The following is a 22,595-nucleotide window of genomic DNA, read 5'->3' on the forward strand; positions in this document are numbered from 1 at the left end:
ACCAACACATCCGTGGGCTGAACGGAGATGATATGTGGGGTGGTGGTGGTGGCAGACTGGTAGTTGAATAAAATGATGTGGCCATAAACTGTAGTTTGAAGAGAACTAAACCCAAAACACTCAGTCGTCATCTTTCTGAGCTCAGCTGCCTGTTATGCCATAGAGACTGACCTCTGATGATGCATACTGCGCACTAAAATACAGCCTCGTAGAAAACGAAACGTCTGCATTTATGACGGTATTAAAAATCATACAGATGGGTTTTCTAAATACCCTGGTATTCTGTAATACTGCCCAAGCCTAAAGCAAATAGTCTGGCTCTGTCCAAAGGTAACGCTTGTTTAATTTGTACAAAAACAGTTGCAGTTTTATGAGGCGTTGGGGAATGTGCTGGACAGTTTCTTAGTAGATAAAGTCGACTATTTCCAGACTGGTGCCGTAGTCAGTAGGCAGTAGTCCCCCACTCGAATGTAAGAATGTAAACACTATGGAAGTATGACTAAAGCATGATACGGCCTGATCACATATAATACAGACGTCTAGTGTTGCAGTAGTGCTATCATCAGCAGGTGAAATCCAACGCTTAACTATGCTGTAAATAAAAAATCGAGTCTAAACCAGCTTTATTTGGGACATGGTCTAATTTTCCCGATATTTTTTATTGTTTTTCTGTGTCACCATCAAAAACTAGGTATTATCTGCCAATATTATATCTGCCGTAGCTTACTGGCATCACTCTCGATCTCTGGAGGGGAAGCGAGTGATGGAGGGAAGTAATCCAATTAGATGGATCTCCCTTCTAATTAACCCCGCTGCCGTCACACAGCTGGTCTGTAGTAGCACCTGACATATGGTCGTGGCAAGAGAGCAGGAACACTACCGTTGTGTGTGTGTGTGTGTGTGTGTGTGTGTGTGTGTATATTTGTGCATCTGATGTATTTTTGTCTACATTATGTGTTTGTATATGTGTGTGTGTGTGCAGTGATGTGTTTAGTCAAGGTCAGCAGCAGCGCGGGGAGCCGTCCCAGTCATGGCTCATCAGCAGACTTTGCTGAGTAGCTGGTTGGCCGCCACACTGCACATCCAATGACCAGCGTTAATGAGAACTGATGCTGTATGTCAACAGTATGTGTATTTATGGCCGCGCTGCCCTCAATGCTCCCTGTCTCTGCTGCAACAAAGCAGTGTTATATGTCGACAGCGGGCCTTATTGAATGGGTACTTGGTCCGAAAAGCACTTTCTGACTTTGCAGCAGGGACCCAAGCCCACAATTAAAGCTGCTGTTTATTGGTATCAGTAATTCTGGTGTTGTTTCACTGGTGCTTGCTTTGTTAAAGTAACAATTTAGTGGTTTGAAGGCAGGTTTTTCACTTTTATATTTATTATCCTAGCTTGTAAAGGAAGAACAAACAGTGTGTGACTTAAATCCAAACTTTGAGTAGCTTGAGGAGACTGTGTATTGGCAAGAATCTGGCGATGCGATACAGGGGTAACGATGCAATATATTGCGATACTGTAAGCAAGGTGATATAATGTGATTTAAAAAAAAATCTAATTTAAGTAAAACTGTCATAGTATAAAGAACACACCAGAAATACACCCATTTAGAATAGGCAAAAATAACCTATTTTTATTGCATGCAAAAAACTGCATGGTTTTTGCCCAAAACTACATGGAATATTCATAAAGTGGACATGTCTGTAAAGGGGAGACTCGTGGGTACCCATAGAAACCATTTTCATTCACATATCCTGAGGTCAGAGGTCAAGGGACCCCTTTGAAGAAACATTTTTCCTCGCCAAAATTTAGCGCAATTTTGGAGCGTTATTTAGCCTCCTTTGCAACAAGCTAGTATGACATGGTTGGTACCAATGGATTCCTTAGGTTTTGTAGTTTCATATGACTCTGCAGTGAAACCTGAATTTTAGTAATTGTATACTGCTATGGTGGTTTGCAAAAACTGACTTGAACTGTTCTGTGTTGTGAATAATCCTTTAATTATCTGATTGCATCTTTTCAAATGCTAATTGTTTTTCACTCTGTAATGTGGTCCGTCCTATCTAGTTTAAATGACAACATGGCTTCAAGGTGAGTGACTGTCAACAGGAAGAAGTGATAATCTAGACTGATTGTTCCTTTACATTCTTTTGTCTGGTCTGAGACTTTTCACACCCTCTGAAGAGGCTCACACGTCCTCAGGCTCATTTCTTGCTGCGAGCCCACAGGACAACTGTTAATGTCGGAGGTGTGTGAGAGAGAGAGAAAGTTGTATAGTTGGTAGAGAACATGGAAACACATTACTGTCATAAAATAAAAGCAGAAGTGTGAATATTTAACCTGACTTGGGCTCAGGTGCAGGATAAAGTCAAAATGCGAACACAAAAATTCACTGTGCAGATATTCTTTCACATCCTGTAACACTTTGCTGTTGTCCTTGTATAATAAAAGTTCCTATTTTTAGTGAAAAAGTAAGCATTTCTTTCAAAACAATACCAACCCAAAAGAGAGAATACAGTTGGTAAAGGGAAATTTTAAATACTTGCATTTCCCAAACACAAAGCTACAGTCTGACTCTTGCCAGCAGACGGTGAAAAATTCAAATCAAACAGCCAAAAGCGTGTCAACAGAACTGAATGAGTTGACAAAAGCAATGCCAGGAGGAAAATGTGGAGCTGTTTGGTTTACAGAGCCAACAGAGTCACACCCAGTCGACATCTAAACCCCTGTGCGTTTTTTTAATAGCTGAAGTCAAGCATGGTAATACATCGCTTTTTGCTGCAGTGTTGTCTTTCTGGTTTGTTAAAGTCACCTAAAGTTAAGATTTTTTTGAGTCCATTTTGGAGTATGAGTCAGTCAGTCTGTGTGTTTTCTTCATGCCATTGTTACATTTCATCAGTTCCTCTCCAGACAGATGTTCACATGTTCCTCGGAAGTCACTGACATTCCCCTGAAATGATGTCACATATTCATGGACACAAACGGGAATGCTGTCCTTTTTTCTCTGCCTGTCTTTTATTTCTGACTCTCTTAATGGGAACCTGCTCATCTGCAAATTTGCTATTTAATATGCTAATTCAGATCTTCAAACAAACTCACACTCAAACATCTACATATCCTTTATGTTGTCTGATGTGTCTCCACAGTGGCTGACTGCAGCTCGGGTCCCCATGCTCTGCCCCGTGAGTTCTGCTTGGCCTGCTGAGCCCATAGGTGCTGCTGGTGTGTCTTTACTGGGCTGCAGCTGAAGCAGGGATACAGTGACTGGTGGTGTCGGTACCTGCGGTGGTGGAGGCGGGTCGTCAGCGGGCCTAGAGCCCCGGTAGCAGGCGGAGGTGCCTGTCCTGTCCTGGCCACACGAAGATGAACAAACTGCACTTCCACAACAACAAAGCCATGCAGGACCGCCGCTGTGTCTGTGTCTTTTTGCCCAATGATGACACGCTCAATGTCATAGTCAATGTGAGTAAACTATATTTTTTCCATCTAGCAATGCTGCTCTCAGCTTATAAAAGAACTACTTTCCATTGAGGGTGCACCTATTTTAAATATGAAAAAAGTAGGGCTGTCAAAGTTAACGTGATAATAAGGCTTTAACGCAAATTTGTTTTAACGCCACTAATTTCTTTAATGCAACACAACTTGCGATTTTTAGTTTGTAGCGGGCTCCGTTTTAAAGCTAAGTGAAAATACTGGCAGAAGATACTCCAAACTTATGCTAAATTTTGGTGAGGAAAAACTGTCATGACCATTTTCAAAGGGGTCCCTTGACCTCTGACCTCAAGATGTGTGAATGAAAATGGGTTCTATGGGTACCCACGAGTCTCCCCTTTACAGACATGCCCATTTTATGATAATCACATGCAGTTTGGGGCAAGTCATAGTCAAGTCAGCACACTGACACACTGACAGCTGTTGTTGCCTGTTGGGCTTCAGTTTGACATGTTATGATTTGAGCATATTTTTTTTATGCTAAATGCAGTACCTGTGAGGGTTTCTGGACAATATTTGTAATATTTTTGTGTTGTTAATTGATTTCCAACAATAAATATATACATATATATGCATAAAGCAAGCATATTGGCCCACTCCAATGTTGATAAGAGTATTAAATACTTGACAAATCTCCCTTTAAGGAACATTTTGAACAGATAATTCTTTTTTTATTGAATTAAATATATATATTAAATATTTGAATCGATTGACAACCCTAGAAAATAGGTGATTTTATTTCTAGTTGAATCTTACGTCAAGATATTAAAAAAGAAACACTTTCCCATGTTTTCTCAGATTGAACAGTTAAAGGGATAGTTCACCATTTTAGGAATTTCTTTTTTTGCTGAGAGTTAGATGAGTAGATCGATACCACTCTCATATCTGTCTGTTAAATATGAAGCTTAGCTTAGCACAAAGACGTCTGGATCTGTCTGAAGACAGCAGCACATAACCCTCTTAAAACCACAACAAGATATAACATGTTAATTAGTGAGCTTTGGAGTTGTTGATAGGTGGATTTTTGTTACCTTTGAATAGAGCCAGCCTAGCAGTTTCCCCCTGTTTCCAGTCTTTATGCTAAGACAATCTAACTGGCTGCTAGCTTCATATTTATCACACAGATATGGTATCGATCATCTAACTCTGTGCAAGAAAGTGAAAAAGCTTGTCAAACTATTTCTTTAAGAGCATACACTGAGAGGGTTTTTAATTCCATAACACATTGTGGTTAATATTTCTTGGCAGCTGTCAGCTGATACTTACGAAACACAGTTTTTTTGTGGTGCAGAAGCCTCAGGAATTTATTTAATCTCTGTAAATTAACAGCTGTTTTTTATTTATTTTCATTCTATAACAACTGCTCAATATTTGATTTTTCATCGATGGTGGCCAAAAACAAGGTTCGAAGACAGGTTTGAACATGAGATACATACCAGACATAAACGGTGGGGTAGCTTACTGTATGTGTGAGTGTTTATGTTTGTGTTGTTAATGTAATGGCTAACAGATGATGTTGCAAAGCTAAAAGCGAACCTTCTCCTCTTTTCTCCTCCTCAGGTGAAGACCTTGTGCCAGGAACTGTTGGTCCAGGTGTGTGACCTCCTGAGGCTGAAGGACTGTCACCTGTTTGGACTCAGCGTTATTCAGAGTAAGACTTCTCATTTCAGGGAATCATTTGGGGGAAACAGACAACTGCTTCCTACCTCTGTATGTGCAGTTCCATATGTTGTTTTGTGGTATGCTGTACACAGTTTATCTATTTTTTAACTTGTTTCCCCGTCAACTGAACAGACCAGCCTTTGTTTTCTGCCACTTCACATCTCCATTTATAAACTAGTGGAGACCGATGATTCAGTTTTGTGGACAAAGCCTCATTTTTATTTTAAAGTATTTAAATTACAAGTTACATCATGCACATTGTGAAGTGAATGCAATCACAAAGAGTCAGAGAGCCTCATAAAAACAGTAACTAGGCGGTTGCTCTCTTCAGACCCATAACTTGGCAGAGTAACAGGAATCTACCCTAAACGTAGCATCTCTCACCTACATGTCATGGCGGTCTCCCAGGAACCAGGGCCTCCTCGCCCTGACTGGCTCCCATTGTGCAGCGAGACTAAAGTTGTTTTTATGGTGACGGCACGGTGAGGGTCGTACGTACGGAATGAGTCACCGCGTCTGCACTGTGGCGAGGCAGACAGCGGGTGACAGTTGTAGGCGGCTGCAAAGGGAGAGTAAATTGCAAAGGCAGTGTTTTCAGACAGCTGGCCTCAAGATGAGCCAATGACGGCCCAGCGGGTCAGTTGAGCAGGAGCCAATGGGTCTGATTGTGGGACATTCCTGAAGTGCTTGTCTGAACAGCGTGAAATCCCCAAGGCAAACAGAGGCCACCCACTCCCTGTGTGTCACCCACTGTCCCCCCTACCAGAGCGTCCACAGCCGGGCTGTCACACATGACACGGGTTCAAACACGGCTTTGTTTGGAGGATTTACCTCACATGAAAAAACAATATATCCGACATTGATGAGTGCAAGAAAGAATAGTTAAAGTGTTCTTTTCTGTGACAGTTTAGCTGAGACAGTCTGAATATAGTGAGCCTGCTGAGAGCTGCTAATGCCCTACGTAGTTTAAATGGCTAGTGGAAGCAGCGTGGAGCTGAAAAGATTTGTCGGTTAGTCGGACAACAGAAAATTAATGCAGCTATTTTTAAAACCAACTAATCGTTTAAGTTTCAAGCCTCTCAAATATTAATATTTGCATTATTTTACCCCCAAAATAAGCAAGTTGAAGATGTCATATTAGACTTTGGGAAGTTGTGTTATATTGTTTTTTTTGGTATCTGCAGACTAGGGTTTGGCAATATGTTAACATTTTCCAACCGGTCAGCGTCAGCCCTGATATATTCGTGCAGATGTGCGTGTGTGTGAAGTGGCACGACATGCAACCGAGACTCCTCGCCGCTGCTGTAGTTTCAGCTGGGAGATCAGCTGTTCCAGCAGCAGATCATCATAAAACATACTTCATTCAAACTTGGCAGAAACAAATGTTCAGTTCCCTTAAATCTTAAAAAGCATATACTGTATCACCACTGACCCCTGGTCTACTTACATTACTGGAGATGTACAACCACAAATAGTTCTCAATGAAAACCTTTCATATTGAGGTTTGTAAATAAACATGAGTCGGTTGAGTTTTCAAATGTCACATTTGGATTCTTTAAGCAGCACAAACAAAATATCATTGACCTCAATTGTATCACGATGGCGACAGAAGTCTGCAGTGGAGATCTGTAACTGTTCCCAAATAAAACCAAAACTATCTTCATGGGAAGATATCACTCAATTTGAATTTTTTTTTAAATGAACATGTCTAAAACAAAGCGTGGATCAGAATATTCAGGACATCATATTTTTGTGTTGCTACTCAGAATTTAAGCTTGAGTCATAATTCTCGTCGTCTAGACTTCATTATTGTTTACAAATGTGATGAAGAAGAAATATGTGTTGATATTCTGCCAGAGAGGCTCTGCTCCTTTCAACAAGTTTTCATTGTATAGAAACTCAGAGTTGTCACATCAGCAGGCCCGCAGCTCATGAAAGGCGTCACTTCAGGAGCAGATTAATGCCTGACAGTGAGGTGAAGAAATGAGAAGGAACACCAGAGGCTCTGAGTACAAAGGGAAGTGCAGAGGCTGTCTGATGTGACGGCTCTGAGGCTTGAGTCTTTGAACAGGGCGCATTCAGGGGGGATTTCTCCGTGCCTACACACACATGAAGGCACCTATCCATCCACATGTACACACACACACACACACACAGATATGACACGTAGTATGAATGCTAAACCTGTGTCTCTCCTCCTCCGACAGATAATGAACACATCTATATGGAACTGGATCAGAAGTTATCCAAATACTGCCCCAAAGAATGGAAGAGAGAAGCCAGCAAGGTGAGAGATGATGTGCTGGGACTTTAAGTCGAAAGTTTAAAAATGAGCAGAGGACGTTAAGTCTCCATTTTAAAGCTGCACTAGGCAAGATTGAGTTTGTAAAAGTACCAGCCTAAGTCACAAAACAGGATTTAATAGATCCTCTACCTGGGAGTCACAAGATTTATTCAAATAAACTTCAGCGTCAGGTGGATGTGCTTTTCTGCTCACTGGAAGTGGAAATATAAACTCTCTATTATAGATAGCCGGTGTATTTACATATGTGACTGCATTACATCACCTGGAAACCTCACTGTAAGGACATGACTCCAGGAAGTCACTGCGACTGGCTGTTGTTCACCAGGAAATCGTTACATTCTCCCTAAAACCACACATTTTTGTTTGTACATTTTTGTTTGTTTATGCTTTAGGCAAATATGAACTAGTCGGCTTTAGAGGTGTTGGAAGGAATATTTCTGAATTTTACCTATTTTTGAACTAGCCAGGCTAACTGTTTCCAAATGCTTCCTAATTGCCTCAGGGCTCCAGCTCCATACTTAACGCATAGACATCAGAGTTGTATTAATCTCCCCATCCAATTTAAGCATAAAATGTTTTATCTTTACATTAATGTCCCATAATTGAAATTATTGGCCTGTTTTACTGTTTTCTATAAACATAACTGATGTAAACCAACCTTGAACAGTATCAGAAAGCACAAATAACTTAAAATTAACTATATTTGTTATTGATAAACCTGTTATCTTAACTTGTAGAGCAGTCATTTGTATTTATGTTTATCTTTTAACAGCAGAAGAAAATCAAAGAGACTGATATTTACACTCCTTTTAACTTTGGTATACTTGGATATAAACTGATGCCAGATCAGCCTAGCTGGTAAACACTAGTGTCCAGCTTGAGACACAGTCATGCAGAGTTTCCTAGCTGCTAATATAAATATGTTAAATTCTTCCTGTTTTAGAAAATAAACAAAGATTTCCACTTCTTTCTTCTCCAGGGCATCGACCAGTTTGGGCCTCCGATGATCATTCACTTCAGAGCTCAGTATTACGTTGAGAACGGGAGATTGATCAGGTAAGTCAGCTGCCCGTACACAATTAAACAGCTGTACAACCTGCTCTAACATCACTCAGTTTAACACCAGTTAATTTATAATCCGGGTAATTTATCTGCCCCGCAGTGACCGAGCAGCCAGGTACTACTACTACTGGCACTTGAGGAAACAGGTGCTGCTCTCACAGTGTATCCAACGGGAGGAGGCCTACTTCCTCCTGGCAGCCTTCGCCCTGCAGGCTGACCTTGGGAACTTCAAACGTAACAAGCACTTTGGGAAGTACTTTGAACCTGAAGCCTACTTCCCCCCATGGGTGAGTATGTCCAACAAGTACCGTATGTGGGCTCAGCCCTCGCATGAATTTATCAGAGAAGAAGAGATGATTTATGATGACTGACCACGTTCCTTTACCTTCCTCCTCACACCAAACCACATCCGTCTCTTCCCTGTCCTTCTGCACCAGATCACATCTTGTAGTAATATCACAAACAAAACTGGACATATTTTCTCTTTATAGCTAATAGCTAGCACATGAATATCTGGGCCTTTTAGGGCTGCAACTAACAATTATTTTTCGATTAATCTGACATTTCTTTCACAATTAATCAATTACGTGTTCTGTCTATAAAATGTCAGCTCATTAGGAAAATGCCCATCACAGTTCCCCAGAGTTTTTAAATGTCTTGCCCTTCTGACCAACAGTCCAAAACAAAAGATATTCTATTTATAATGATATAAAACGGAGAAATGCAGCCAATCCTCACTCTGGAGAAGCTGGAACAAGCTAACTTTGGGAATGTTTTGGCAGGAAACGTGGGGCTAGAGAGAGGGGTCTGATATGCAACAGAGGTCCCCAGTTATGTGGCTGTCGTACGACTTTTTAATTGCTTTCTGCTGCAAGGCTGCGGCATACACAACAAGCTTAAAAGTAGTGTTAAGTGTGAGGTTAATAAAGTAAACACATTGCCGTATTAGACGGGTAAATCCTTCTATGGAAAGTCTGTCTGGTACTCCAGTGAGTCACAGTGAATGTCCTTCTGACATCAGTGACTTAAATAGGTCTCAGCTGAAAAAGGCCAAAAATAAACTGCTGTATCACTGACTGAGAGGCTGAAATGTACAGTAACGGTGTGTTTCAGGCTGTGTGTGTGTGTGTTCGGTGTCCTGGCCTGCAGTGTTTACAGTGTGTGTGTCTGTAGACACCTTCCATTAATCACGCTGACCAAACACTTTAGCGACAGCATATGGGATAATGGGAACTGGGACACAAAGTTTATTTTTGTCCTGGAAGTGGCACACGGTTTTGTTGTTTTTTAATCTTGAGAAATGCTGGCTGACATGGCTATACCCTCCCCCCCACCACCATCACCACAATCATCCACCTCTCTGGCTGCTACTGCCACGCCCGTCTGATTGCCCTTCACTTCCTGTAATTAGCCTCCTGCCTCCTTATCGCCACTTGAAACCAGCGGCGACAGGAAATTGTTTGATGATGAGCGCTACCCTACAGTAAATCTCCCACAGATTTAGGTGCTTAGAAAGCTTTCTTACAAAATCTTAAAAAGCCACATGCAAAGCTTAGCGAGCGGGTTTCCGGTCGGTGCCTCTGGCTCTCGTTGAGTCTCTCCAGGTTGACATCTGTTTGCCCCGCGGCAGGAAGCTTCATTACCCTCACTGGCAACCTGCGCTGCCAATCTGCTGTAATGTGTCTGCACAACTTCAGGGCAGCCAAGCCTGACACTTCCCCTCTTCCTCTTCCTCTCCCCGCTCAGGTGATAGCCAAGCGCGGCCGCGAGTACATCCTGAGGCATATCCCCAACATGCACAAGGACCAGTTTGCTCTCACGGCTTCGGAGGCGCACCTCAAATACATTAAGGAGTGCGCCCAGCTTGATGACGTCACTGTCCACTATTACAGACTCTACAAGGTGAGAGATGGAGGATCAGATGTGCAGCAGCTACAGTCTCTTGTACCGTCTTTTCCAACACAGATGACATTATTGTTTCTGTCCAAGACGATTATTCTCTAAATGCAGATATCAATGCTGCAGTACAAATCTGTTTTATTTCACTAAGGGAGTATTTGATGCATTGACAACTCATTAGATCTCAGGTTATTCTACAATATCAGATTTGACTCAGTCTTTGCCTGATGCATATTTGATCTCTTTCAACAGGACAAGAAGGAAGTAGAGGCTTCTCTTACATTGGGACTGACTTTACGTGGTATCCAAATATTTCAGGTAAAGCAGGTTTCTTCTTTTTTTTCAGACACTGATTCCTGATTAGACTTTACTGTTTGCTGTTTGTTTCCTGCTTCATGTGTTCCCAATAAGAGCACTGCGAACGTCTTATATCTCATCCATTGATTTTTGTCCATTGTATTGAGTCCTAGAAGGTTTATTTTCGTAAAATGTGACAAAGAATTGGTCCGATTATTTCAGGATTCTTTATTGTCACAACCATAGTACACACTCAGCATATATGGAAGTAACAAATCATTCTCCCCAACAACGTATACAACAGACGAGACACACCATTAAAAGAAGTCACTACAGAAATAGCTAAAAGAGACGAGTAATCACAGATAATAGAAATACAATAAATATATATATATATATTTTTTAAGAATTTTCTAGAAGTAAGTCTCTGTTTTTTTCTGTTTTATATTGTAAACATTGTTATTAAACAAAATATTGTAAATTGAATATCGTCATATATTTAAAAATTGCTTTTTGAAAATGTCAACATCGCTCTGTGCTGTTTTGCACTATATTCTAACAGGTTATAGCTATAAATAAACAAGTATAAAGAAAATATTACTGCACTGACACATTTCTTACTTGTTTTAAATAACAAATCAAGACTGTCAGAGCTGAATAACGGACAAAAGTTACTTCTAAAGAGGGTGGTTTTTCACAGTGTGGTGCAGCACGCTCTGTTGAATTTTTAATCAGCTGAAACGTATCACCTGTAATGATTGACTTGATGTGTTTGTGCTTCTGTGTTGAAGAATGTCGGCTCTGTGAGGCAGCTGTTGTACGACTTCCCCTGGACCAACGTGGGAAAACTGGTGTTTGTGGTGAGTCACATTCAACGTTTTTCACCACATTTTTCTCAGGTACAGTTTGTTTGTTTTACTCACTCCAGCGATGACGACACCCAAGCATCCCTCTGGCTTACGGCAATGTTTTTGAAAGCCTAGCTCTTGCTCAGGGTCGTGGAAATTTTTACGCAAGGCTTCTTTTCTCCACACTGCTGTTTTATCTTAGCCCTGCAAGTCCTCTGGAACTAATCAGGGATTTAGGATGACTTTCCTTGCATCTGCACACACACACACACACACACACACAGGCAGACACTGTATACATATTTTCCTGTAATCAGCAGCAGTATTTTCTCTCATATGATATACATTTTTATCAATGATCACTGGTGTCCCTGTGCCCTTTAATGGAAATCCTGTTAAATCTCCTCATCTGTGCTCTGAGTCAGCCTGTCGTTAAGCTGAGCGCAGCAGTCGGTTAATTTGCTTCCATAGGGTTTCTGTTATCGCAGGAGGGCAGAGAAGCTTACTATATATCTGTTTCACTCTGACGGCTTCACGTTTACTGCCAGGCAGCTATTAATCACAATCCAGAGGGGTCATTATTGCTTAGTTATCACTGCTGTTGCACAAAAACCAGCCCTTGCAACTCTAATTTTGGCTACTTCTTTTATTTTTATACAATTGAAGGGACTTTACAAGCAGGTTTCATGACTGTAAGGCCCCTGAGAAACATTTTTTGTCGTCCCAGAGGGTTTTGTGGCGAGCGTCAGCCTAATTTTGGTGCAAACAACCGTTGCATCTGCCACACAGTTCACGGTAGAGACATCCTGTTTTCCTCATTCTTGTTTTTTCGGTGGTTTCCTCGCGTCTGCCGTCTGCAGCGTCGTGAGAGTGAACCGCAGTGGTTTCGCTGTGGACGTGAAGGGCCTCTCGTGGGCCCGTCCCACCCTTCTCTTGAATAACAGGCTTTCTCCTCCACCCCACCCACGAGTCACGTCATCCAACACCGCTGCCACCACGGCTGCAGCTACGGGCCGAGCGAGCCAGAGCGCGGAGCAGGGCGGAGGGACGAGCGGGTCAATAAACACCAGATGTTGCGATGGTTTCGGGGGGATTTTGTATTCAGGATATTTGGCCGGGATGACTTTAGCTCGTCTTTGTGTCAAGGTTTACAAGAAGGATGGGGCACATTTTCTGTTTGGTGTGTTTCTGATGCAATAAGAGAAAACAAAGTTGCATGTATGCTCCTCTTGAGCCCGTGAGAGTTTCATTTACTCCCCCTGGAAATTAAGTAATCACCCTCGTGTCCCGTGATGTTGGATCTGAGACTCTGCCTCGACCTCGCCAGTGGCCTCTCTGGTCTCTGGTCTTTTTGATGGATTGTTGGATAAAAACGGCCCTGTGGGTGATGCGGGGAGTGTTCGATGTGTGTGGCCTGTTAGGGAGGGCTCGCTGGAAGGGGGAGAAAGTTGTCCAGCTGTCCTGAGCGGAGTTTAGATGGACCGACCATGTGTACTGTATGAAACAAGAAACTTTTCTAAGTGGCGTCTGAACACCTTTTAATAACCACCTGCCACTTGACACCAGTCTGCTGCTGAGTGGATTTGGTCTAGAATAGAGTTACCACCAGCAGGGAAGCCGTTAAATCAACATGTTTGGATTTTAAAAACTTAAAGTGGTACTTTTGTGTGATTCTTTGTAGAGAAACTCAGTTTTACAGATCTGTCGATTAAATTAACTAATCAATTAGTCAACAAAATGAGTGTTAAGTCAACTAAGTATTTCTTAGGTCGAGGACAGCCCTATCAAGTTCCTTCAATGATGGAATTTGGCTGATATGATGCGTCCATGTTTGGTTGGTTATCATATTGTTTGATAAACTATAACAGAGCTTTCAGTTTTCTTGTAATAACTAGGACTTGGATGTTTAGATTTACAAGGCAGATAATTACAGTAATTGCGATTTGAGATGAACGCGGCAGAAAGCGACAGTTAACTGACTCTCTCAAAGCATGATCCATAAAAATATTATTTTTCTTTAATTTTTCACTATCAATAAAACATTATTCGATGGTACTAAGGCTCATCAACATCATTCTTATACACCCGGAACACTGACATTCTCCTCTATCCTTTATATATTCATGTTTTATGTCTAAAACAGGCAAAATAATTTTAAAAAATGCCTAAAACCTACATAGAAATGTTCTAAAACATGCAAAGTACCACTCGCATGGCTGTTAATGCCGCTGGACTCCTGCACATGTAGGCAGTAGCAGCATTATAAAATGCAGAATGTATCTGCACAACAGCTGCTAGCATAGACATCAAGGTCAGATACGCCTGTAATTTGTTATCCATGTTGAATTAACCACTGGTAGTCGCACGGTAGTCGCATGGTAATCACGGCAGATGTTTTTTTTTTTCTGGAAAAGTGTCACGTGATAGGGGCGTGAGGAATCAGGGAAAGACACGTTGTGACTGATAAGACCCAGTCAAGAAGCAAATGTGGGTTTCTGCGCCATCGTTTCTGCCCGTAAGGACTAAAATGCAACCCCGGAGTTTTCAAACTAAAACGGCGTCAGCAGCATTTTCAAACGTCTCCATTTTAGGGGCACGAAAACGCTTGAGTAGTGTGGACGCTAAGTGTAAGTGTAGCAAAAGTTATCCACATAAAAACGTATTAGTGTGGATGTGGCCAAAGACAAATACTCAAGTTCATTTTCCCACCCAGAGTTTTCCTGCTGGTCCAGGGATTTGAGCAGGAAATCTTTCAACCTCAAGGATACCTCTGCCCAGAGAAAATGATCTTTTATAGGGAAATCACTGTCAATGAGCAAATGTCAGTTGGTTTTTATGAACTCATTTCCCGATAGTACAAAGCCGAATACCCATGTGCTTCCCTACCTATGCACAGGCTTTAAACGTACTTGGATGAAGCTGGTTTCTTTGAAAGCGTCTGGTTAACTAAAAGGAAAGCTCAGTCTTGTGGTCAGAAATATGCAGCTCTTTGCATTTTCCAGGGCTTTAAACCCACCCGTCGCCTTTGAAAGTCCAAACCCTAGCAGAAATGTTTATAGGTCTGTATTGAAAACAACCCCGCTGACACTAAAGACAGCTGTTGTTGGGTCCGGCCTTTGCCAGAAAGCGCGGGAGAAAGCACAAAACCACCATTTTAGTTTTTCCGTCCATTCCGCCAACATGTCCTCTCCCTGGAAAATCCTCAAAAATGCTCAGTTTCAGAGTCTGTAGGAAGAAATGAGGAGCAGATACATGGACTGATTGTTGCATTGTGTTTGGCTGCAGAATAGTTTTCAAGAACAGACTTCGGCCCTCCTCTGAGATTTGCCTTCTGGCCTTTCTAGCACTCAATCATCATTTAAAATCCACATTCCTTTTTCTTAATCTTATATTATTAACTGCTATAAATCACAGTGTCCTATAATCAATGTTTTTCTCCTCTCACTTTCTCAGGGGAAGAAGTTTGAAATCCTTCCTGACGGTCTGCCGTCGGCCCGTAAACTCATGTACTACACAGGTTGTCCGTTACGCTCTCGTCACCTCCTGCAGCTGCTCAGCAACAGCCACCGGCTCTACATGAACCTGCAGCCTGTTCTCAAACAAGTCCGCCGGCTGGAGGAAAACGAAGGTATTTTCCAGCAAGTTCATATCGGGCTTTCATTTCATATCCTTGTGTGTCAAAACATAATAACATAAACGTTGTAAACCTCAAGATTTTGGTTTAATACTACATCAAAAACTCCTTGAGCAGCTACTTTGTCAGAAAAACCACAGAGGAGGGACCAGTAACCCTCTGTGAAATGTCAAATTGTCATTTTTGCACTTTTGTACTGATTGAACAAAAGAGACATAATGTGATAATAAGTAATAATGAGTTTTGGAGATGCTGGTAAGCATATTTTGTCACCTTTGGACAGAGCCAGGCTAGCTGTTTCCACCTGTTTCCAGTCTTTATGCTAGTAGTATCCTCTCATCTAAAGATCCGCCAGAAAAACAAATAATTTCCCAAAATGTTTAACTTTAGCTTTAGGGGGTTTCAAGTTTTTGCACATGGAAGTAACATTTTGAACTATTTCCAATCTGTTATAAATACTAAAACGTGTCTTTAATCGTGGGATTCTCAGAGAAGAAGCAGTACAGGGAGTCGTACATCAGCGACGCTCTCGAACTGGACATGGACCACCTGGACAAACGTTCCCGGGCCAGCGGCAGCAGCGCAGGGAGCATGTCTCATCACAAACGCCTGTCACGCCACTCCACGACCAGCCACGGCAGCTCACACACCTCCGGCATCGAGACGGACAGCTTCAGGGCCCCGGGTCAGGCCCCGCACAGGCCCCTACGAACCTGCAGCTCGTCCACAACCAGTCACGGGAGCTCGCACACCTCCGGCATCGAGAGCAGCGGCAAGGAGCGCATACTAGATGATGATGGTGAGAGTGGGGAGTTGATGTTGAGTTGATCAGCAATGATACACATTGAGGAAAAAAATAGAACAAGAACTATACAACACGAGTTGTAACAATTGAGACAACATTTGTTCCTTCAGAGATCGAGATGCTCGTGGACGACCCCAAAGACTACGAGGAGCTTCACGAGATGGCTCTGGACCAGGAGCTGTGTATCCACATCACTGAGGACATGTTGACCATGTCGCCCGATCAGACAAACGGATACTCAGGTACAGGTGCTGTCTCACTGTCTTTACTCCTCTACTTTTACCTCTTTACATTGTAGACTTTGAGTTAACACTCCTCCAGGGTGAACTGTAATGTATGCAGAAGGTAAATAGTGATTTATTCTTAGTTTTTGAGGGAAGCTGTTGTTTCATTCTGTTGTTTCTTTCTGTAGCTAAATGTTGTCATCTGTTCTCCCCAGGACTGATAGTCAAAGACGTCAGCTCCTCCACTTCCAGCTCCTCTGAGACCGTCGTCAAGATGAGAGGACAGAGCATCGAGTCTCTACCACAGGTAATACACATTTAATTCATGGGATTTACAGTAACGTGCACTTTTATTAGCACAATACACAACACAAGGCAACATCCAAAGACACCAAGTAATGCTTGGAGAAATGCATTTAAGTCTCCCTGAAGTGAATTAACTGTGGGATAAAAATGTTATTTTGGATCCTATTTTGCCATTTGGTCTCAGTTTATTTTTCTTATTGATTGTAACGATCCATCGATCTGGATCGATATATAGTTTCAATGATCATCAATGCAGAGTGAAAACATCGATACATATCATCATCTTTAAGATACGCCTTTATTTAGAAATTCTTAACTGATAAAAAATAAAAAACATTTACACTTAAACATGAGATTATGTTTTTTATTCTTTTTATTAAAACGAATGTTTTTCATTTAAATGTCTGAAAGAGCCCAGTTATAAAATTGTCAAATCATAATGTAGTTGCTTTGAGTTGATATAAATGTAACTGTGTTAAATATACATTACTAATATATCGTCTCCTATCGATCGCAGGCCTCTGAATTGAATTGAATCAAATCAAAAACGTATTGTGACAGACTTTTGATATCAGCAAATACCGTATTGATATAATATCTTATCGTGATGAAAGTTGTGATTTACACCCCTACGAGTAACAAGTGGGATGGTCCGCCTTGTTTCATGACTGAAAAGAAGACTATTAGTTTTACATTGTAGTAGTCACAACATGTTGTTACATTTTCAAGGAGGCACACGTCGGTTTCATGAGTTAACTACACTGTAACACCTTAATGCAGAACTATAAATCAAGCTTAAAGCAGAAGGTACAATAGAGGAGGGAAAGTTAATAACAGTATGATTACAAAGTGAAGAGTTTTAATGTTTTTGATGGCTGACTTTTCCTTTAACTCTGTAGCCTGCAGCTTTTTTCATTATATCTGATTTGTTGTTTTCCACCCGCAGACGTCAGCATGCAGGAAGCCTCAGTCCTCCACCGACCGACACAGCCAGTCTCTGGACGACGTCCGGCTCTACCAGAAGGACTGCCTGCAGTGGGCGGAGCTCTGCCAGGACACCGCTCACAGCTACACGTTCGGCTGCGCCCAGGAGCTGAGCGACGGCGACGGCGGCAGCGGCGGCTATCAAGGCCTCGCCGATCAGCGCGCTGGCATGCTCGGCGAGCAGCACCCGTTTCCCATCAAGAGAACCAACAAGTACTTCTCCCTGGATCTGACCAGCGACGAGGTCCCCGAGTTCGTGGTGTGACAGAGGCGGAAACGAGTTGACCTTTTTGCTCCAACGTGGAGATGTTTCAGCCCTCAGGGAACGAGACGAGAGAGGCGGTTTCTAGGATGAGTACAACGAGTCGGCTGTCCCTTCACTTATCAGACGATTAACACAAAATAAACACAGAGGATGAAAAGGGAACTTAAAGAACGGACACTGGGTTCAAGAGAAACCTGCATCTTTAAAACGTAACCTGAGCTGCTCCCCTGTGTGAAAGGAAACAAAAGGGATCGTGTCATCTTCTTTTAAATAACATTTTTATTCAAATGTGTCTCCTCCAAACTGGTTTCAAGAACCACACGTTGTGTTTGCCTGCTTCCTAAACTCATAAACAGTGTGTGTGTGTGTGTGTGTGTGTGTGTGTGTGTGCGTGTGCGTGTCGGCTTACAGCAGACAGACTCGTGCACAGACATGAACAGCATATCAAAGATTTTTCTCTGGAGGAAACAAAGGACAAAAACACTCTGAGCTACGAACCAAAGACAAGAAATGGAAATAAAGTTTTTCTCAGTGTGCAGCCATGATAAAAACACGGTGGGAGGGAAGATGAACCCGTAATCCTTTGAGAGGACGCTTGGTTTCTTCTTCTACGCCACTTCATTTGACCTCAACAGGAAGTGCAGTGTGCCAACTCCCCCCCCCCTCTCAGACTGGACTCGTGTGAACACACACCCGATGTGCCTTCATCACACTATGCAGGTGTCAAACCCTCGCCTTGACAATCACACGCCCTCACCTTACTCATTTTTAAAGACCCGAGCCATCAGAATTCAAAGCTCAAGCTTCAGCATCTTAAATGTTAAAAAAAAGACACAAACTGTTTCATGTCCTGTGAACTCTGACTGAGTTTCCCGGGAGGAATGAGGTCGAGTAAGTTCCTACAAGTCCTGACTTGCGTCGAGTTTGCCGCCACAAAAGCTTCCCTGTAATCTAGACTCAAAATGGAGCCGGGTTGGCCGTCGGCCAAAACAAACCGTACATTTTGATGCAAACATGTACGTCTTCCTTTCTGCTTAGTTGTCTCCTTTTTCATTTCATCATTTTTAAACTGGAATTTGTTACATTTTTTTTATTTTTCATCCTCTCGTTTTACCTGAAATCTCTTTACATGTTGTATTTTTGTACGAATTGTCCAGACTTGTGTATGTTGAACAGTTAATCTGCGTGCGGTTTATAATGTCAGTCAGTATTACAAGCAAATGTATGTGACAGTATTAAGAGCAGGTGATGTTTGTGGAGCTGAACAAGAAAGACTGGTTCAATCCGTTTTAATCTCACAGTAAGATTCAAGAGAACTGAAGCCGGTTGTAGCTGACGGGATCTGTTATTTCAGGACAGGAAGTTGTTGCAGGTTAAAACCAACAACAAGGTGTTTTTACTCATAAATCATGCAGCTCAAATCAAAGTGCCGCAGTTACAGCTTTGGTGGATTTAAATCAATATTATCATGTTTGTTTTTTAAAGATACAACCATAAAATGTTTAGCTTCTCTGTGGTGAAAACACTACTCTTCTACTCTTGTTTGAATTAGGAGCACCATAAAGCTGCCTTCACATGATAAGAAATTGGCCGTTCACTCACCACGAGATCGGGCGCAGAGCCTTGCAGAGGCTATATGTCACCAAAAAGAGCGCAAGGAACGCCATTCAGAGTTTCTAGGCAACAACAACAGTTGCAGCTGTTCTCGTTGGTTGCGGTTTTTAAAGGTCAGCAGCAGCCGAGGTCAAAGTTTAAATAATTTAAACTTTGAGCGCAGATTCAAAGTTTCAAAGTGGCAAATTCTAGCGGTACGCCACGCCGAGGGTCTCCCCATAGGAAAACAATGGCACGGCCAGCACAGAGCGATTTTACTGCTGATCATGTGAAAGCAGCTTAAACTTTATCATGACCACAAAAATTTAACGCTTAAGATTATTTAGTTCTACATACAGCTTTCCAAGAGGTTCAAATGATCTTTTAAGTCACTGGTTCCCAACCTGGGGGTCTCGACCCCCATTAGGGGTCGCCAAAAGCTTCAAAGGGGGTCGCAAGACCTTTGTGATTTTAAGGGGTGTAAGACAACTTTTAAATATTCCATTCATTTCTGTGAAGAAAACTAAATGAAATTTTTATTTTTAAAGTTTGGATCATTATTAAAGATTTAAACAGGTGAAGAACTGAACACAAGTTATATTCACAAAGCCTTCCCTCTCTGCTTAACAGCCTCGTCCTGAATTAAAAAATGTACGCAGTTAAAACAACCAAAGAGCTAATAGAGGAGAAAAACACTGAATTTGTCAAAAAATAAGCCTATTAAGTGTGTATGATTATTAAAAATAAAAAAAAACATAATACAGACAGAATTGTATTAATAGATCCTTAAAAATTCATATATGATGCAATATTCACAGGAAATAATCTGCTCAAAATTCATCCAAATGGCTCGTTTTACACAAACTTCCTGCAGTTACTGCGTTCACTATTTGGGTTAATCGTACAGTTTATCAGTTGTTCTGTACTGTTATTGTAATGCATTGAATATAATATGAAATATCCATGAAATATGTCACTTAGTCGGGGGTCGTCAGTTTACTCAATGAGAGAAAAGGGCTCCTTTAAGGAAAAAGGTTGGGAACCTCTGAATTGAAAAACACTAATTGAAAAAGACTGGATTCTGCTGATGTGTGATATTAAAGGAATAGTTCATCATTTTGGGAAATACATGTATTACTCCTTCTAGCCAAGAGTTAGATGAGAAGCTCGATACCACTTTCATAAACATGAAGCTACAGCCAGAAGACGATTATCTTAGCTTAGCTTAGCTTGGCATAAAGACTGTAAACAGGGAGAAACACCCAGCCCGGCTTTAGCTGAAGGTAACAAAATCCACCTAATTACCACCTGATAGCTTTGGTTTATGTACTGATCAAACATAGATATAATGTGTTAATTAGTGAGCTTTAAAGGTGCTGGTAGGAGGATTTTGTTACCTTTGGACAGAGCCAGGCTAGCTGTTTCCCCCTGTTTCCAGTCTTTATGCTAAGCTAAGCTAACGGACTGCTGGTGGTAGTTTCATATTTACAGGTATCAATCTTCTCATCTAACTCTTTGCAAGAAAATGTCAAATTTTTCCTTTAAATGTCTAGTGTTCACTGTGTTACATGTCTTCTGCAGACGGGACGCTATGATTTTAATATTTAAATGTTTTATTTGTTTGGCTGACGTCTTGAGATGAGCCGAGGCTCACAGAGTTGTTTTACAAGAAGTCTGTCAAACAATGACGTGTTTAAACATAGTCAAACTCGTGGCTAAGCCGAGCTGTAGGATGTGAAACTCCTACAAGACTTATTTTAGATCACTGTTATTTTCATCCCAGTTCAGCTTTAATTAACCCCGTGTGTATTCAAACCCACAGTTCTCACAAACTGGCAATACGGCATCTGAACGTTTTTAAAAAAAACATTTACATAACAAGTACACTAATTTGATAATGCTATGTAATTAAAAACAACTTCTATATTTCTTAGTTTTTTTTTTCTTTCACTGTTTTAAACTTATAATTATTTCTACTCATTAATGGAAAATGTCTAAAGTCATATTTTGATGGACAATGATGTTTCTTATATTAAAACAGTATGTGTTAAGGTACATAGCCATACAGTCATAACCCATGTCCTTAAAGTCTTCATAATGTGTTCTAACTCCCTTTTTTCTGACTTCAATATATGGTCATACTTACACTGAGTAAGAGTCTGTATGTCTGTGTCCATAATCCTTTCTGTGAAAGGATCTCCCTTCAGGAAAAAATGGTTTTTTTTGTCACCCTGTAGTTAAAGAAAAAAGAGATTTGTTATTATGAAGTCTGGTCCGTGCCTTCTTGGTACTAATGCCCTCAATATCCAATAAAAAGGTACATTTATTTGCCAAAGTTCTGCTGTTCTGTGTTGATTTCTAAGTTGTGCTAAGTTGCAGTTTATTTGCTTTTTGTTATTATAACAATATAATATCTAAATACAAAAGGACATTGATTTTCCATTCTGTTTATTTGTGGCCTTTAATGTACTCAGGAAAGTTCTCTCTCCAATAACAAATATAAAATCTGAATCGGAAACACTTTATTGATTCCCAGGGGGACAGTTTACAATTACTCTTATATAAACATAAAAAAATGTAAGAAAATAAAAATAAAGGAGTAAGTAACATTTAAATGATGTATATAATGCTACAATATTGCTCTTAATGCTACAGTATAAACACAATATATGTTAAGAAATATAAGTAATACAATAAAAAAATAAGAAATGAGAATATAGTAAGCATGAAATATGTACAGGTATTTGCATTAAGACATACAATGTAGAACATACAACCACAGTGCAAATAAGTAAATACAAAATGCTGAGAAGTTGGTTCTATTAGGTGTGTTAAATATAAATGCAAGAATGGTATAAATTGAATATATATAAATGTACAGTATAAATACAGCATTATTGACAGAGTATTGCACCGTTAAAAACATTCTGTATTTTGCACACAAAATATTTACGAAAATTACTACTTAGATACGAATATTTCTATGTTGGTTCTTGTTGGAGGTACTGTATCACATCCCCAAAATGTTTCATTAGTGTGTGCTGCCCTCTGGTGTTCACACATGTGAGCATCAGTTTGGCCTGAAGGGGGCGGTATTGTTTCACACATGAGACACCAGCAGGGCTCTTCTTGTCCTGTTGTCCTTTTGACTCTGTACCACCTGTAGACTTTAGATTTGATGCATCAGCTCAAACAGACAATTGTATTATGTCGTCAACAAC

At 41.0% G+C, this 22,595-nt stretch overlaps 1 protein-coding gene across 2 annotated transcripts in view; it reads left to right on the forward strand.

Annotated features, from left to right (window-relative positions):
• Positions 1 to 21,709, forward strand: part of frmd6 (FERM domain containing 6) — a 33,841-nt gene extending 12,132 nt beyond the window's left edge. The window contains exons 2-14 of one of the 2 annotated variants that reach the window (XM_074660164.1): positions 3,145 to 3,460; positions 5,051 to 5,141; positions 7,360 to 7,439; positions 8,437 to 8,513; positions 8,620 to 8,806; positions 10,266 to 10,421; positions 10,671 to 10,736; positions 11,507 to 11,575; positions 15,017 to 15,191; positions 15,688 to 15,996; positions 16,113 to 16,250; positions 16,442 to 16,533; positions 17,479 to 21,709. In XM_074660164.1, coding sequence (XP_074516265.1) covers positions 3,362 to 3,460; positions 5,051 to 5,141; positions 7,360 to 7,439; positions 8,437 to 8,513; positions 8,620 to 8,806; positions 10,266 to 10,421; positions 10,671 to 10,736; positions 11,507 to 11,575; positions 15,017 to 15,191; positions 15,688 to 15,996; positions 16,113 to 16,250; positions 16,442 to 16,533; positions 17,479 to 17,781 — 1,842 coding nt within the window. In that variant the 5' untranslated portion in view covers positions 3,145 to 3,361 and the 3' untranslated portion in view covers positions 17,782 to 21,709. The remainder of the gene's footprint in view (positions 1 to 3,144; positions 3,461 to 5,050; positions 5,142 to 7,359; positions 7,440 to 8,436; positions 8,514 to 8,619; positions 8,807 to 10,265; positions 10,422 to 10,670; positions 10,737 to 11,506; positions 11,576 to 15,016; positions 15,192 to 15,687; positions 15,997 to 16,112; positions 16,251 to 16,441; positions 16,534 to 17,478) is intronic. The other variant, XM_074660165.1, reaches the window with a different exon arrangement.
• Positions 21,710 to 22,595: the final 886 nt, after the last annotated feature.

This window comes from Sebastes fasciatus, chromosome 15 (assembly GCF_043250625.1).
Source record: "Sebastes fasciatus isolate fSebFas1 chromosome 15, fSebFas1.pri, whole genome shotgun sequence".
Lineage (NCBI taxonomy): Eukaryota > Metazoa > Chordata > Actinopteri > Perciformes > Sebastidae > Sebastes > Sebastes fasciatus.